The sequence below is a fragment of the Myxine glutinosa genome, chromosome 1 (assembly GCF_964187855.1).
Source record: "Myxine glutinosa chromosome 1, kmMyxGlut1.1, whole genome shotgun sequence".
Classification (NCBI taxonomy): Eukaryota; Metazoa; Chordata; class Myxini; order Myxiniformes; family Myxinidae; genus Myxine; species Myxine glutinosa.
Genome location: NC_136261.1, coordinates 374,578,350 through 374,597,541, shown reverse-complemented (window position 1 = coordinate 374,597,541; position 19,192 = coordinate 374,578,350). Strand labels below are relative to the sequence as shown.

General features: G+C 42.2%; 1 protein-coding gene across 1 annotated transcript in view; it reads left to right on the top strand.

Moving 5' to 3' along the window:
* Nucleotides 1-15,649, top strand: part of LOC137415555 (guanine nucleotide-binding protein G(i) subunit alpha-1) — a 41,908-nt gene extending 26,259 nt beyond the window's left edge. Inside the window, exons 7-8 of the mRNA XM_068101154.2 lie at nucleotides 3,560-3,713; nucleotides 14,116-15,649. Coding sequence (XP_067957255.2) covers nucleotides 3,560-3,713; nucleotides 14,116-14,306 — 345 coding nt within the window. The 3' untranslated portion in view covers nucleotides 14,307-15,649. The remainder of the gene's footprint in view (nucleotides 1-3,559; nucleotides 3,714-14,115) is intronic.
* The last annotated feature ends 3,543 nt before the right edge of the window (nucleotides 15,650-19,192 follow it).

The window sequence follows — 19,192 nt, the reverse complement described above, 5'->3', positions numbered from 1 at the left end:
AGCCAGATGCAAGCTCGTATAAAATCTCACGAACTTGCTGCTGGTGGGACAGTGCAGTCCGTAAGAATCCGATGTCTTTGAAACTTTCTTGTATCCAAATCTGAAAATACAACTGATGTCATCAGTTAATATAATAAATAAATAAATATTAAAGAAAGTAAAGTGGCCAGTTGTCCCACGTTCTTGTGAGTTTGGCTGGGAGAAGCTTGAGCCTCGTCTTTCACAAACCAGGCCTGAGGTTTGACTGAGGTGAGGGCAAGAATTTGTCATTTGCTCACGATTCTGGTGATAGCTCACCTAGTCTTTGCAGAAGACACCATGGGATCTTCAGCGTCCACCAATGAATGCTGGCAGATGGGACGCCTGTTTGTCCATCTATACAGGTGGACAGCACACATTGATGAAACACCAGGAAGATGGTTCATGGATCCCAGGTTAGACAGCTTGGGTGAGCTGTACCTCCAGCAAGGCCGCAAGGCCATCCTGCCAGCCCTGAGATTGTAATACATGCAAAGTTCATGATAACAGAAAATATACCAAAACACAAGGAAGGCCTTTTACAATTAATTATTTGGTTGGTGAGGGCCTTGCTTTATATTCAACATGACATAGCTAGCTTTTCATGCTCCCATACAGTTTGTCTGTATGACTGGAATGAATGATATATCCTTGGAGCATTTTCCACAATTCGTCAATTGTTCGTTTGCTGTTTGACTTTCCCAGAATCCATGCAAGCAAAGTCTCCCCAATGATTCTATTGGGATTTTGTTCAGGGCAAGACGTCTTTGGGTTCTCTGTCATTCCAGATAATTCTTCATCATTTCCTGGATGGTTGGGCCCATTGCCATGTTGGAAGATTGATCTCTGCCCAATGAGATGTTCCTGAGGGATTGGCATGATCCATCAAAGTTCAAACATGCCCGTCCCTTAGATCGTGTGTAAATCCATGATACTCCTGGCTGAGATGTAACCCCAGACTTTTATTGATTCACTCAATGCTTCACTGCAACTGCTGTACACTGCCTATTGTGTATAATAGAGCAGACACACATACACATACACATACACATACACACACAGACATACTGATGAGACAAACACGTAACACAGCCACTGAGTTTGGGGAAAGCGCCATCACCAATGTCACTTCCTGGGATAACAATGGTACCAGCGACGTCATAACAATGGATGCCATAACAATGGATGTCATAACAATGGATGTCATAACAATGGATGTCATAACAATGGATGTCATAACAATGGATGCCATAACAATGGATGCCATAACAATGGATGCCGCTTTTCTCATCGTACTCGGCGGTACTGTACATTCTTCATAGTCACTATCGCTGCTGCTAGACATTATCAGCCCTTCAAGCTTCTTATGGGACAGCTATTGAGTTTCAAGCAGCTCTTACACCTCGTCCTTTTTCATATCCTCCGGTGGTAGAAAATGTTGGAAAATGTCACCTCTGCGCATGACTTGGCCATGGAGCCATATTCAAACCCACAAAAAAAAAAACATGTGTGCGTGCGCGCGCGTTTGTTCGTTTGGGAAATAAGCGTCACACTTATTCTCACGTGTATAACCGTGTATTCTTGGCTAACCCCCGCTCTTGCAGGGAAAATGGCCTTCAAAATGCCTGTTGTGTTTGTTGTATAAACAAATCCTCGTTTTGAAGTCGTGTTGAAGAGGGTTACTGTATGTATGACGCATCCTAACCCTATCTCACACGAAATTTGGACCAAGCCAAATCCTACGTCAGCCAAACATACAACATCTGTGTTGCATGTTAGCGATTTGTGGCGTTAAGCATTTACTTGTCTTGTATGATTGTCTTTTCCATGGAACTTCAACTTTTTGAACACCTCATCTATCACTTCATTATCACCTGGTGTTGGCCTAATGGTTAGGGTGGCAGGCTTGGGAATCTAAGGTCCTGAGTTCGAATCCCGTTGAATTAATGCCAGGTGAGGTTGACTCAGCCTGTCATCCTTTCGAGGTCGGCAAAATGAGTACCAGATAACTGGTTTATAGAGAGGCATTGCATCAGCGGCAGACACACCCACAGAAAAATGATGCAACCAGCAGCCAGGTGGCTGCACATGAACCACCACTTTATTGTTTCATGGTGTATTCATCATTTGAAATGGTGAATATCGTCTGAAGGTGAATATCGGAAAGACGAAGGTGATTTCAAGTGGTAAAGCATGTGGTGAGGTGGAAAGAACTGGGAAGTGGCCATGTGCTGTGTGCGGGAAGGGTGTCAGAGTGAACTCCATTCAATGTACAATGTGCGCTGAGTGGGTTCATCAAAAATGTAGTGGTTTGAGAGGGTCATTAACCAGTGTGGCAGCTACATTCAAATGTAAGGTGTGCACAGAGGGAGCTGCAGATGGAGGAAATGTTGAGTTGGGTCTTGGAGATGGCGTGAAGCTGGATGGTGTGAAAACATTTTGCTACCTAGGAGACATGCTGAATGGAGAAGGTGGATCAGACTCGGCAACGGTTGCTCGAGTGAGATGTGCATGGAAGAAGTTTTGGGAACTGAGTGACGTGCTGATGAGGGGAGTGTCGTTGAAGCTGAAGGGAAAGGTGTATGCTGCATGTGTGAAGTTTTATGATTTATGGGAGCGAGACATGCGTAATGAACGTAGAGCAGCAACGAAGGCTGGAAAGGGTGGAAATGCGAATGGTTCGGTGGATGTGCGGAGTATTGTTGAGAGAGAGGAAGACAAATGATGAATTGCGAAAGATGATGGGAATAGAGCCTGTGATTGATGCTGTGAAGTGGAACAGGTTGAGATGGTTTGGTCAGGTGTTGAGGAAGGATGAAAGTGACTGGTTGAGAAGAGTGATGGAAATGAATGTAGAAGGAAGTTGAGGATGGGGAAGACCGAGAAAGACTTGGCTAAGGATGGTGGAAGAAGAAATGCGGGCAAGGGGGTTAACAAGGAGAGATGCAGAAAATAGGGCAAAATGGAGAAGATTGGCATGGGGACCGCAAGGCTAACCCCTGCTCTAGCAGGGAAAATGGCCTTAAAATGCATTGTTGCTGTTGTTGGTGTATTCATTTGAAAAATGTGGCCAGGTGGCTGCACACAAACCACCACTTTATTGTTTAATGGTGTGTTCATTTGTCCCAATGTGCAATGCAGCCTGAAAAAAAGAAAAAACGAAATTGACTTCCTGGATGTAATCGTTGCTGGTTCTCTATACAAACGTCCTCGAGTGCATATTTTACACGTAGTTTATTTGCTCCTAAAACTTACAATGCAAACTCCAATGTTGACTTTTAGCTTTGAAGTAAGTGCTGAAAGTGATATATTTTTTTGGGGATTGCAATCCTGATGTTTCCCATTGCTGTCCCATCATGATCTCAATTGTAGCTCTTCTGTGTGATGGGATCAAATTGTGTAATGGTAACGTCTTTACATTGCGAAATTGATTATCATGAAACACTGTAGTCCAGAATGTGGGCACGATTGTTGACAGGTGGTAAACCTTGAGACTTGGCTACAAACGAGTTGTCTGGTGCATTTTTGACGCTGTGTGCAGAATCGTTTGCACGAGAGCATGAAGCTCTTTGACTCCATCTGCAACAACAAGTGGTTTGTGGAGACCTCGATAATCTTGTTCCTCAACAAGAAGGACCTGTTTGAGAAGAAGATTGTTGAGAGCCCACTCACCATCTGCTTCCCTCTCTACAAGGGTATGGAGTTAGCAATTTTGGGTTTTGTTTGAAGCAAGAATGTTAAAAATTGCATTTATCCTCTTCTACGCACTGAATTTTGTGGAGAATTGGTGTAACGGATGGATTTTAGTTACCGAGCATGAAGATATCGTTTCACTCTGCAGAAACCTGGACTGGGAAGAAATTTGAGGAATAGGAGGATGTCGCAATCTGGGTGAAAGATAATATTGTATTTTTATATTGTCGAGGCTCATGGGAAAACGAGAACACTGAATGGATCAGGAAGCAACAGAACACAAGGAACAGTTGAGCAAGGGGGGGAATACTGACAGCAGGGTTGAAAGCCAAAATAGAGGTAGACTTGGACAAATAATGATTGTGGGGAGGAATGAGGATGTGGGGACGAAGGGAGAATGAATGGGGTGGACAATTATGGATGCAGAAGATAATTTGCAGGAAGGGAAAACTGGAATTTGGAAGGTGGGTTTGTGGTTAGGGGAGGGGTGGGGGGAGGTTAATGGGGCTGGTAAAGTGGGTGATCGGCATCCAATAAATGGTTAACCTTCAAACAGGAAAGGTGTAGTCGGTATATTTGGCGAGGTGTTTGGAGGCAGAAATAGCTCAGGGTGTTTGAGCTGGAAGTTGCATACCATCAGTTTTTTTTTTTTTTTTTTTTTTTTTTTTTTTGTATACTGAATCGAGGCTCGTGAAAGAGCTAACATTTATTTCACAAACAAATCAACCAGACAAACAAAATATACAAAAGAGGGAGCGGAAGCCAAGATGGGGAGAGAAGGGGAAGCACACAACCACAACATTTGAGAGCAGGGAGAAGTGTGGGAGGGAGAGGGCTTGGGGGCAGGAGGCGTGGGAAGGGGAGGGGGATGGTCTATTAAATACATACTAAAACTTGAGTACATATATTCATTACATGAGAACGTTTGAGAAGAACATAGTTATTGTTGTGAAGTGCTCTTACCACATACATGTGGCAAACCACTTTAGACCTCAAAAATATGCCTGTATCAATTTGGTTTTACATGGTTTGCACAGTCCTTGAAACTACTTGAAATGCCTGGAAAAATGAAATGGCATTTTCCAATGCTGGAAAGTCCTGAAAATGTCGTGGTCTTAGAAATTCATAGAAAATTACGCATATAGAAATACAGTGCCTTCATAGTATTCACACCCCTTGACCTTTTTTCCCATTTTGGTGTTGCAGCTGATATTTAAAATGGATCAAATTGAGATTTTTACGGCGTAGCTTGTCAGGCAAAGCTCACGAGAGCAATGTATCGATGTATGCATATCTCCCTCAAACGTACACCATTCGGAGCTGAGGATATGACCACATAACAGAGGCGATGTGATTACGTTTGTGATGTCATTATGGTGTACGACGGCTGACTCCACATACCGCCATTTTGATTTATATGCTGTTTAGGCCAAACATATTGTCGAACCTGTCATATATCACAATCGCCATGCTCTACCTTTACGTTCTCCATTGTGTGAAACGCAAACAAACCGATTGTTAAAAGGACCATCAAATATCAACAGCATAGACGTTACGGGTCTTCCAGTGACACAGTATGTATAGGCCTTAGGCTTCATGCCTCATCTTCAGGCCGCTTGGGACAAATTATCCCAGGTTTATTAATACAGTAGTGTGTGTCCTTTTCATAATAACAATAATGTTAATAATAATGTCGTAAATATAATCGTAATACTGCAATCCCTTTATTGTGACTGCAAAGTTGCTGGATTGAAGCGGTAGTTGGTTCATGGATGACTATGAGAAGAGGTGTACCAATTATCGTGGGAGTAAGAAATTAGCCTCAGTGTATTAATACAGTAACATCGTCTTCGTAATAATAATAATAACTAATAATAGAGTAAACAAATACAGATACATTCAAAGTACACCGCCCCCATGCCAAATAAATTTACAACATATCCTCCAGTGTGCGGCATCACCGGAGCGCCTTCGGACCCCGGCGATGCCACCATGCAGCACAGACTGTTTTGGGAGGGAGTACAATAATAATTGATTAACTGCATAAATAAAATCAATAAACAATAATCGTAAAATAATTTCTTAATTGGCTAATAGCATACCTAAACCACCACTGCTTCATCCAAATTTAACTTTTAAAAATTAATTAGGTAATTAATCGAAAAAAATTAAATGAATTATCCATTAATTGATTAATCAATAAATCAGAAATACCCTTCATAACCAAATCGCTTGCTTATTGTCGTGTTCAAATTTCAGCTTCCTAGTTCAATGGATGGCTGAGCTATCGCACGGACAAACAAACAAGAAATGTCGTGCATAGCACGATACTTGCGAAATTCCTTAAGTTGTTGGCCTATGATGACCTCAAAAATAATTGGTGGTTGAATTCAGTGACCTGGTATGCAAATTCTCTTAAAAATTCAAGCCAATCAGATGAAAATTGAAGATTTTAGAAATTTGGCCTATGTTGACCTAAAATATAATTGGTGGTTGCATTCAGTGACCAGATATGCAAGTCCTATTCAAATTTCAAGTTAATTGGATGAAAATTGAGGATTTTAAAAATTTGACAAAGTTGGTGACCTTTGGCCTATGTTGACATAATAACCTTTTGACCCCAAAAACAATAGGCTTCTTGCTTCTGACCAACTCTACCATTTGAAGTTCAACTTTTCAACCATTTGAAGTGTGACTAACTCCATCATGGGGCAGATGAAAGCTTTGTATGTGGTGAGGAACTCAGGTGTGCCAAGGAAGGACTTCGCACGACGGAGGATGCCCATTCGGCGACTGGCTTTAGAGGCCAGCTTGGAAATGTGGTTTTCTCATAAAGATCATGGCGGATAGTGAGACCCAAAAGCTTGAGTGACAGAACTTCTTCAAGAGGATTGTTGAGAAAGTAGATGGGAGTGTTAAACAGTTTTCGGAGAGACATCGTGAGAGTGAGATTTGTCAGGATCGAAAGACATTGTTCCACTTGTTTGAGCAGTCTGATTTTGTCCAGGTCTGCTGAGTGAGGAGGCTGCAGACTGCCGATCTGAGGGATGAGATATGGAGTGGCAGAGAGTGGAGTCATCAGCAAAGATGGAGAGGATTTTCCAGACAGTCAGACATCATTGATGAAGACCAGAAAAAGCACAGGGCCCAGAACCCTGCCTTGAACTCAAGCCTGAACAGGAAGGGCAGAGGAGAGAATTCCATTCAGGGCCACACGTTGACTGCGACCGGTGAGGAAGTCTGCAAGCCATGCGTGGATGTTTCCATGGATACCATAAGAGGAGAGTTTGGTGAGTAGAGAAGGGTGCCAGACAGTATTGAAGGCACGAGATATGTCGAGGGAGACGGCTCTGATTTCCTGTTTGGCATTGAGGACCTCCATCCATTGTTGACACAGCAGAAGCAGCATGTCCAGAGTAGTTACCTGGTCTGAATCCAAATTGATAATCAGAGATCACGCCATTGGAGAAGAGGAAGGATTTAATATCCGAAGCAATGATGGATTCCATGACTTTGCTGATTGGAAGCAGGCTGATTGGTCTTGAACTAAAGTATCAAACAAGCCTGGTTACATTGCTGTTAGACTGTCAATTTTTTTGTCCATAATCTACACTTGATGCCCCACAATGTTGGTGGATATATATATATTTTTTTTCACATAAAACAAAATGAAAAGCTGAAATGTCTCGAGTCACTCACCCATCCAACACCATCCCTACCATGAAGTATGGTGGTGGCAGCATCATGCTGTGGGGATGCTTTTCAGCAGCATGGACTGGGGGGTTTGTAAGGATGGAGGGAACAATAAATGGAGCCAAATACAGGCAAATCCTTTTGGAAAACCGGCATCAGAGTGTAAAACACCTGTGACTGAGGCAGAGATTTACATTCCAACAAGGCAATGACCCCAAGCATACAGCCAAACAAACATTGAAATGGCTTCAGAACAAGAATGTGGAAGTCCTTTAGTCACCCAGCCAATGGCTAGACTTTAATCCCATTGAGAATCTGTGGAAGGACTTGAAGATTGCTGTTCACTGACACTCCCCATCCAACTTGACAGAGCTTGAACAAATCTGCAAGGAAGAATGGGAGAAACTCCCCAAATCCAGATGTGCAAAGCTGCTGGACATACCCAAGAAGACTCAAAGCTGTTATCGTTGCCAAAGGCGCTTCGACTAAGTATTGACTCGGGGTTGAATAATTGTGTAAATTAGATATTTCTGTATTTAATTTTTAATTATTTTGTAAAAATTTCTGAAAATGAAATTCTGCTTTGACATTATCGGGTATTATATGTAGATCAGTGACAAAAAATCTCAATTTAGTCCATTTTAAATTCAGGCTGTAACATAACAAAATGTGAAAAGGTCAATGGGTGTGAATACTTTCTGAAGGCACTGTAATCCACTAAGGTAGTCTACCTAAGAAGGTAATCTACTAAGCTCCAGTCAGAATTTTGTTACTTCCGCTGGGTCTGAGAACATGAGACCATTGCCAATTTTAACCTCCCCCAAAGATTTATAATTAAAGCCACACCGAAATGGCTTCTCAATCTGGACCGGATGCACCCAGATGCTGTGTTGATCTCCTGGTGCTAATTTTGTTGCTAAATGATTCCTGAGTTAATCCCCTCTTTTTCTATTCTCTGCCCCTAATTATGTGTGGCCTCTGGTGTTTCTCCATTCAGACCAAAATATTTGACCCCTGGGACTTTACCAAGTTTTGATATAATTGTAAATCGGTGGGGCTGCTGTGGTGCAGATGGTAAATGAGATTCAGCACGTACAGTACAGCACTGTACTCCACGTGAACACTGCGTTCTGTGAAATCCTATTAAATTCCTTGTTAGCCCATCCCCTGCACAGCAGGAGATGGGGTTTTGCAATCACTTCTGTGTGTGCAAAATCATCGAAAACAACAGGACTGGGCCGATCTCCAAGTTTTGCATATGTGGCAGTAATACCCAGCATAAGGGCATGGGCACAAAAAGCTTTTTAATCTTTCCCTTGTCTGTTTTGTGTCTGCGTGGAGACGTCTCAAATTAGGATTTAGTTTTTACTTCAACATTCTTTTTTTTTTACCTCATTGCTTTATTTCATTCAATTCATCATTGTCTGGCATTTTATTTGTCGTATGTGTTTGTCGATTCAAAGAATAAACCCCGTGGCGGCCGTCCGTAAAGGTAAGACATCTGCTCCTTCCCATCCCCTGTGCACGCCAAAGAATTCCGCCAAGTTTCGAATTGCTGCCTCGGAGTTAACTGATCGGCTGTCCATCTGAGGCCTGTTTTCATCGGCCATGGACACGACAATATATATTGAACCACCATCTTGTAGTGATTAGAACTAGCTTCTGATTTGCTAGATTTTCAAAAGATTTTCAAAAGACTTTCAAAAAGCTTTTGATGAGGTGCCACATACAAAGCTGGTAACTCGGTTGAGGGCTTGGGGTGACTGGTTGGGTAGCTAACTGGATTGAAAAGTGGGAAGAATAAGATGCAATGTTTATAAAATCTGTGCGATAGCATGCAGAGTGGCTGTGAGTGGGAGGATGTCTGGTTTGGAGGATGTCTGGTTTGGAGGATGCAGGTAGTAGGGTACCTCAGGGGTCCTCTGGGATAATTTATCCTGATTTCTATGGCTCACAATTGCTGAGTGCTTAGGACAAGAACATTCATTGGGACTGGTAGGGGGCATGTATTGCAAAGCAATTCTCCTTGTTGTTCAAAATTTACATCAACTATTTGTACGTTGGGGTTAAGAGTGCTTTCTAAATTTGCGGATGATAAAACTTGAAGTTAAGGCCGAGAGCAGTTAGGGGGAGGGTGGCAGGTGATCAGATTCAAGTACCTCTAGGTATTATAAAAGCTGCCGGGGTTTTCAATTGTATTCGTAGGGGGATAAATTATATATTTATAGACACATCTCGATCATTCGATACAGACAGGACTCTGCTTATAGCATCCAAACATCCAAGACATCCAAGATCTTGCTTTCCAAGCTCTGCTTATGGCATCCAAGACAACCTCTGCACAAGGCTTGACTAAGTTGCTCTGCTTGTAGCCAATGCGTGGCTCAAAGCGGGATCCTCTCATTTCATCTGTCAAGGTTGGAGTGCCGAAAAGGCAGTTTTCTGGGCTCGGTCTGATTCAACACCTTCAACGATCTTTCTGACTCTCCAGGAAATCCTCTTTGCTGACGACACTACCCAAATGTCCTAACGTCCATCTTTCAAATGGGGAGCCTCTTCCTTCTTCAGATCCTGATGAAATCACCAGCAGGTCAACCAATTAGAATATCTTTCCTTCCTGACAAATCTCACATTCTCATTCTTTCTTTCCGAAAATACTGAAAGGCGAATGTTCTCATCCAATTCTTTAATCCTCTTGAAGTTCAGTCATTCAAATTTTTGAATTTCACTATCAGACTTTATTCTTCTTGGGCAAACCACACATCTGAGGCCTCAAAAGCCAGCTGCCAACCTCTGCCATGCAGTCTTTCCTTGACACATCTGAACGTTTATCCACCTTCAAAGCCTTAATCTGCAGCTTGATGGAGTACTGCTGTCCCCTTTGGGCTGGATCCCCTGCCTCATAGCTTGCTCAGCCTGACTCCATGGAAACCAAGGCCTTCAATGGAAACTCCCACAATGGTGTTGCCTCTGAGCCTATCACTTTCACATCACAGACAAGTTGGTGGTCTGTCTCCCACCACTTCCTTTTTGGTCCTGCACCTTCTGTGATCTGTTTCCTCCAACCCCCCAGCTTTCTTCAGAGCATGTGGTCTGCCAGTAACCACATTCCTGTAACACGCGGAATCCAGAATAACTGCTCACTGCCACTCATTTATGCCTCTTTTGTATACAGCTCCTTTCCTATTCCATCTCCAGTCGCTGCATGATGTCATCGCCGGCCATCGAAGTGGGCCCTTCGATGATGCACGCCGAAAGGGAGTACCCTGTTTTTTGTTTTTTGTTTGTTTTTTGTTTTTGTATACTGAATCGAGGCTCGTGAAAGAGCTAACATTTATTTCACAAAAAAAATCAACCAGACAAACAAAACACAAAAAGAGGGAGCGGAAGACAAGATGGGGAGAGAAGGGGAAGCACATAAACAACATTTGAGAGCAGGGAGACGTGTGGGAGGGAGAGGGCCCGGGGGGAGGAGGCACGGGAAGGGGGGGGGGGGGGGGGAGAAGTATAAAACACAAGGACACCAAGGACCTCCCGGACAGAAGTTGGTACTTCAAAAAAGTGTATTTGGGGTGAAATTAGCGGGGGTAGAAAAGATCAAGGTTTTGGATGGGGGAAGATAAGAGATGGTGGTGAACAGCTGTTTTAAAGACCTCTAGGGTGGAGTGGGATTGAAGAGTGAGGGAGTTTGTTCCAGAGGTGGGAGAAAAGAGGAATGAAGGAGTGAAGGTGAGCAGAGAGTCTTGATTTTGGCAGTTTAACCATAAGAGGGTTGCAGGCAGATCTTGTGTGACCTGTAGGAATATTTGAGGGACAGAGCCCAGAGAGCTGGGGGGGCAAGGCCAGAGAGGAGTCGGTAGAAGACGGAAAGACCACCAACCTGCCTGCGGTGAGTGTGAAAGGCCCTTGGAGTTAGCTTCATCGTGGGAGATTCCAATGATTCTGAACGCTTTGGTTTCAACAGCGTGAAGACGAGCGAGGTGTGAGGCAGGAGCACCAGCCCAGAGGGGAGAGCAGTATTCCATTGAGCTGCGGATGAAAGCCTTGTATGTGGTGAGGAGCTCAGGTGTGTCAAGCAAGGACTTCGCACGACGGAGGATGCCCAGTCGGTGACTGGCTTTGGAGGCCAGATTTGAAATGTGGTTTTCCCAGGAAAGATCATGGCAGATAGTGAGACCCAAAAGCTTGAGTGACGGAACTTCTTGGAGAGGATTATTCAGAAAGTGGATGGGAGGGTTGTCCAGTCGGTCTTTTCGGAGAGACATCGTAAGAGTGTGAGATTTGTCAGGATTGAAAGACATGTTCCACTTGTTTGCCCAGTCTGTGATTTTCTCCAGGTCTGCAGAGAGAGAGAGGAGGCTGCAGACTGCCGATCTGAGGGATGAGGTATGGAGCGGCAGAGAGTAGAGTCATCAGCAATGAGATAGAGAGGATTTTCAAGAGTCGGAGAGATCATTGATGAAGACCAGAAAAAGCACAGGGCCCAGAACACTGCCTTGGGGAACTCCAGCCTGAACAGGAAGAGGAGATGAGAGAAACCCATCAGGGCCACACGTTGACTACGACTAGAGAGGAAGTCCGCCAGCCATGCGTGGAGATTTCCATAGATACCAAAGGAGGAGAGTTTGGTGAGCAGAGCGGGGTGCCAGACCGTATCGAAGGCACGTGATATATCAAGGGAGACGGCTCTAATTTCCTGTTTGGCCTTGAGGTTGCATTTGTTATTCTGTCTGTCACCGGCCTACAGGTCACAATTCTCAACCGATAGTTATGAAACTTCACCAAGTCTCGAGGTCGTCACAATTGAGAAGCCTATTGATTTTGAGGTTTAAGGTCATCTGGAGGTCATCTTTTTCGAAAATCGCCGTTTTTCATCCGATTGACTTGAAAATAGAACTGCATTTGCACATCGAGTCACTAAATAGGGAAACCAACTATTTTTGTGGTCAAAATGTCAACTCAAGGTCAAACTTCCAAAATCATCAATTTTCATCTGAAAACCTGTCAATTGTCATCTGATTGAATTGAACATTTAACAGCATTTGCATAGTGCTTCACTGAATTGGGAGACACACTATTTTGAGGTCAAAAGGTCAACTCCAAGTCAAACTTCTAAAATCATCACTTTTCATCCTATTGACCTGAGCTTTGATAAAGATTGTCAATTTTAATCTTGATGAAATGGCCAATTTGCTGGATGAATGGCAACCTCTTTTGGAGGAAGGGGGTGGATTTTGCAAGTATCGTGTTCTGCATGACATCTTCTTGCTTGTCTTGTTTGGTTTCTTTTGTTTTCTTGTTATTACTTAATTATCGATTTATTAATTCCTTATGTATTTCCTTTCTCATCTTGCCAATATCTTGGGCACCTTTTGAGCTGGGAAGCTGATATTTGGACATTACAATGACCAAGTGATTTGGCTATGAAGGGTATTTTTGATTTATTGATTAATCAATTAATTGATTCATTATTTAATGTTTTCCGTTAACTACATTTTCAAAAAGTTACAGATTTGGATGAAGCATTGGTGGTTTAGGTATGCTTTTAGCCAGTTAAATGAATTATTTTATGATTATTATTAATTATTTATTTTAATAATGCAGTTAATCAATCATTTATTGTACATTGCTCCCTCCCAAACCTGTCATTGTGCTGCTCTGCGGCATTGCCGTCGCCGAAGGTTCCATGGCAATGTCCCACGGCAATGTCCCACAGCAATGTCGTGAACTGGAGGATACTTATTTATTTGTGTGGCATGGGGGCGATTATCAGTGATTGCTTTGCTTTTCAAAATTTCATAATTTTGATTTGAACAGTACTTTAAATTTAGCTCTACTGGTTTCTCTTTTTGCCCCGCCCCCCCCACCCCTCCCTACTACCTGTCTAACCAACTTCCTCAGCCAGTCTTGGGTCATCCTCCTTCTATAACCATGATCTTTTATACCCCCATTATCCCCTTCCCCCCACCCCCACATTTTTCCAAGTTTCTAGTCTTTCACCTCTAATTTGGTTTGTGGCTTTATCCCTCCTCACACCCATTTACTATCCTCTCCTTTCCCTCATTCTTCCACATATTATTTATTTTCTCAGTCTCCCTCTATATTGTCCCTCAACCCTGCTGTTGGTATACCCACCCCCTTCTTTTAACAGCTTTCTGTTATATATATATATATATATATATATATATATATATATATATATATATATATATATACATACATACATACATACATACATACATACATACATACATACATACATACATACATACATACATACATACATTCAGTCTTTTCGCTACATAGTCTTTCGCTAGACAAAAAAATATCGATTTAAGTGGCATTAGCTCTGTTCAGGAATTTAGTGAGGCCTCATCTGGAATATTGGTCAGTTTTGGCCACCATAGCTGCCATAAGAGAGGGTTCAATTTAGCACAACTAGATAGATTTTAGGCATTGCTCGACTTAGCTATGAGGAGTGACTGAAGGAAAGAGGACTTCATACATTAGGATATTGGCGAGGTGTTTATCGTGTGTAAATGGAGAAGTTTTTCAGCAGAATATTTAGTCCTTTACCCAACAACCCTTTTCATCTACCTTCCCCCTAACTCCCTCCTGTGGAATGAACTTTAATTAATTGGATGTTTATTAAGGCAAGGTAGGCATATTGGCATCAAGTTTCCTCCTGTTCCCTTTTATACGACCCCGCAGACGGAAACAATTACGAAGAAGCATCAGCTTACATCCAGAAGGAGTTTGAGAACCTGAACAAGCAGAAAGACACCAAGGAGATCTACTCGCACTTCACGTGTGCCACCGACACAAAGAACGTGCAGTTTGTGTTCGATGCCGTCACCGACGTCATAATCAAGAACAATCTCAAAGATTGTGGACTCTTTTGACCCCATTGGTTCCATTACAACATCAAAACTCTTTGCATTCCGTTGACTGTGGTCTTGTTGCCAGAATGGCTACGGTCTGTTGCGCCGGTGCATGGGTCGTTCCTCCATTCACATCTCTCGGTTTGACCTTGATCGTTTACGAGGTTCTCTGATCGCAACACGGATATTGCAATTGGTTGGTGCAGTTTTTATCAGACTGTGCTATTGTTTTGACATTGCTGAACTTTATTCATTGTTGTATTCAAAAGTAATTTAATAGTTTTAGAATACATTTTGTTACCATATAATTATAGACCTTTGTTGGGCAGCCCTTGCTTTCCTTGTAGGATTCAGCGTCATTGATAAGGTTAGTTTGTCCGCATGAAACTGTATATTTGTTACTTTCGATTCATCAAGTTGGTTTCCTGCTTTTGCACAACCACAGGTTTGGCCCAATTATCTGGAACATTGTTACCTATTTGAGGATGTTGATCCATTTGTGAAAGTGGATGAGGGCATTTAAGGTCTGGGGTTTTTTTTCTTTGTTTATTTTGATTAGTATAAAAATAAAAAAATTTTGTCTGCATTTATGATAGACCGGTAGTTGATGAACAACTTGGGTTTTTCATCATTTCTGCTTTGATGTGATTTTCAAATCAAGAAGCGATTTTGCAACTGATGGAAAAGTCAGCTCGAGTTTATTTCGGTTTCTGTTGATCGAAAACCTTATTTTTTTTATTTTTTCATGTTGGGGGTGGTTGAGCAGTTTGTGGTAGATTGTGCTGGTACTTTAAATTTGTCCTCTGATTGTTGAAGATTTTATTTTTTGTTCTGAATGATGCTGTGCTTTGTTCGCGACCATTGGTATGCACCGCCAATTTGAGGCATGATCCCATTCAAACATTTGAGAGGTCATTTCGAAACCTGCATGAGCGCTACCACCATCGTTGATCCCACGAATTCTTTAAAAAAAAATTCCCATGTGACTTTACCAACTTGCTCTGCTTTATTCGGCGAGACCAATGTGTGCATGACATGTAAATTTGATGAGCTCGTGTGCAAATTCCACCTTCCCATTATCAAAATGATCGAGCAGGTTTGGAATTGGTTTGATTGTTCTTGGGATCTCACCGTTTGGAATTCCGAGTTCACAAACCTGGCCGGAACAAGTTTGGAACTGAGATTGGGGTGCGAGGTTGCTTCTGCATGGACCGTTCTACCATGTTTTATCTTGAGAACCAAACTTCCTCAAATTGGTTTTTAATCGCTGTTCCGTTTTGGTAATCTAGCATTCAATAATTGTTTGTAGTTGTTGGACTGATTTCTGTCTCTCAAACTCCAATAAATTCTCCATAACATCTTTACCTAAAGTTTTTAACGTCTTTTATCGTACAATTCTGCGTGTTCAATGTATCTACAAAGTTCTTGCTAGTAGTACATGGTGTTGTCATTGTAGTGCAAAATTTGCTACACTAGTGGAACCAATGTTTTTTGGAATCCTTATACCCTAGGCAACAAGACCTGAGTTGGTTCCATTTTTTTCAATGGCGTCTTTGGCGGCCATTTTGACTTTCAAAATGGCTGCCATTTTTTGCAATTTTGTATATCTTTTCACATAAAACACTTTGATTCACCATTTTTTCTGGCATTTTTGTCATTCCTTGTACAGAAAATCCACCAGAACACATATCCAGTTAACAGACGTTTTTTGAGAAATATCTTTGGCTAACAACTTGTTTTGAGCATAATCTAGTCGGTTATAGCTGAAGTATATGCACAAATTTTCTAGACGCCAAGTACAGGAAGAAATCTGGCTGCTTCAGTGAACGTGTGAAGTTAATCAGCGCCAACACTTGCCTCATGTACATTCGTGCCCATTGATACATTGGGAATTTACTGTGGCTCCTGTCAAAATCACTCAGCTGCTTTTCCAAGTTTAGATGTTCAATCTCCATTAGAAGTTGGTGATGGGCTTCCTGAATGCCTACCTCTTTCTCGTTTGCTTCTATCAAGTTATCCATACAGGCAGATAGAGCTTCTACAACTGCAGGCTTCTCTTTCAGAAATTCTGAAAGCCAGAGATCAAAGAATACCTCTAATGTGAGCTCATGAGCTTGAACAGCACGATTGTGGTGATTCCCATTGAGTATCTGATTTAGTCAGTGCTGTACAGATCCTTGCTCCAAGCTTCATCAAGCCCGCTGTGCTCAACAGTCCTCCCAAGGCACCTTAGTGCACACAAGACAGTGTGGAAACCACCAGGGCATACCATCCATTTCCCAGCATATTGGTCATGAAGATATTCTAACTTTAGGGCCCTCTTGTAAACATCCATGTCAAATTTAACTAAGATCGTTCGTGTTTTCTGGACACACAACACTATTGAGGTACGAAAGCTTCTCATGAACTGTCACCAGTGTTGTCCACTCATGAGCTGGTGCCTTAATGATAGGCATTGTGTGATCTTGATCAAGGTTGGGTGTCTTGTTCTCTTCTGGAGTGCACACACGAGAATTGTATGCTGACCAAACTGGTATACCGTCTGATGTCTCTTCATGGTGCCTCTGTGAATACCGTGAAAGTAGCCATGCAAAGTCTTGCTGTGTTGCATTAACAACTTTATCTTGATACAGACCAAGTTGAAAGTTTTCATAGCGTGGACTTCTACTTGGCTTGGGGTTACCAGTAATTGTACAGACATTTCAGTCACAGTTGGCAGGATGTTCTCAAGTTTTGTTGAGGTGTTGTCATGCAGCTTCAGTGGTTCAGCTACAGTCTCGTATTCTGATACATCTGGGGGAACTCGTTGATAGACAGCAAGAGCAGTCCCATGGAATGTGTTCCGTCCATCAGCTGTCTACCTTGGCATCTATGTTATCAGCTGAGCATCTGATTGGCAGATTTTTCAACAGTCCTGGAGGCACGTAAACTCCATTGAATTCATTCATATTCTCTTGGACTGTGGTGGCAATCTTTGAAGTGATCTCCTTTACACGTTGATATGAAACACCAACGCCACTCTGGTACAACATGTCTGTCTCTGCGACTGCGGTGTGCATGATTGCTATGGAGTGAAAGTCCAACCCCTAATGGCGTTTCAGTTGTGAACCTGAAGGTTGAGGTTGAGGACTTTGGCTGATATTGCACCTGCCGATCAGATTTGAACTCCTCGATGATGTGCTGTCCAATAAGTGCACATGTTCCATTTATCTTTTCATTGCGTGATTGTGTTTTGGTGGTGGCTGCTCCCTGGAAATTTGAAATTGCATATTTGAAATTGGCATGAGCAACGTCAACCAAAGGTTCAGGAGTTCTCTCTTGGCAGAATACACAAAGTTCGTAACTTGTGCATTACTTCTTAGAAGGCGGCTCTTCAAACGATGACATTATGCGGCGGTGAAGCTGAAATCCAACTTGTCTATGAATACCTGTAAGATAAAAAAGAATAAAGCAAATGTTCATATTTCTTTCATTATTGTAATTATAGTTATCTATGTGTCGTTTAAGACTGTAGAAATTAGAATACATACAAAATTGCAAAAAACGGTGGCCATTTTGAAATTCAAAATGGCGGCCGAAGACGCCATTGAAAAAAATGGAACCAACTCAGGTCTTGTTGCCAAGGGTATATAGATGCAAAAAAACATTGGTGCCACTAGTTTAGCAAATTTTGCACTTACATATAATAATTCTACATAACACCATGTACTATAGGTACAATTGGTGGTGGATGTAGTTTGATATTTAAATGTTGCACTTTAAGAAAATGATTTTTCAGGGTCTAATGCTCGCTGCGTTGATTTAACAAATCCCCCGCAAATGCAGACAAGTGGGACAACACCGCACAACTTCAGACAAACCCTCTAAACTTCAATAGGGTGTAGTGTAGGTACGAGTGACGCGATCCTCGCCACATTCCTTCTGGGCAATTATCGAGGAATTTCCTTCTCCACGTCGATTCAAACATGTGCGGTTTGTTTGTGCTCTATCCCCTAAATGCTGAGCATAAAGCATATGCTTTCTTTATCTTTAGTGTGATGTAGCTGGGGTTGGAATTGAACTGCTGACCTCCAGGACATGGAATGGATACTCTAAAGGTGGGTTTTCACGGGACACGCGAATGGTTCGCGAAGGATGCGAATGTCGAAAAAATGGCAAAGTCCAACATTCGTATTTTAGGCTCCAAAAGTTCGCCAAACATGCGCGGGGGTTCAGAAGCGTCGTCAATTGTTCGCAGGGGTCGTTTTTGTTCGGCGGGTATTTCGAAGTTTGTTTTGGCGGGTATTTCAAAAATTCGTCAAAGTTTGAAATTCTACTGCAGAAGTGGTACGGCAGATAGGTGAAATATTTGGGAGAATTGTGCCTTTGATGATACAAGCACGAGAGTTGGCACACAGTTAGTGTATGCCCTAAGGAAGATATTTGGCTCTTGGGTCATTTCAGATTTGTCCTGCGACAACAATGGCGGCGATTTTTCAGAATGGCCTCCATTGCTTGTTATTTTGCATATACAGACGGCATTTAATATGGAATATTTTTTTGTGGGGGTGAACTTACTTTTCAAGATGACTAAGAACCAAACGTTCATTGGAATTATGCTGAAATTATTCCAGATTTTGTTAATGTGACCTCTAAAAGAAACAAAAACCACAATTGAAATTTCGAAGCAAATAAATTGATCCTTGAAAGTGATGTAAACTGATATCAAACTCAATTCACGGACAGTACTGTGTTAAACTTCTGTACGTTTTCCAGAAGTATCTCTATTTTGCACATTAGCCAAAAAAAAATTCAACAAAAACAAAAGCTAAATTATGACTGGGATTACGGACAGTAAAATTACAGTTCAGTACTTCATGTAACCCCCACGAGCATTCAGGAGAGCACGTACACGTCGAGGCATGCTG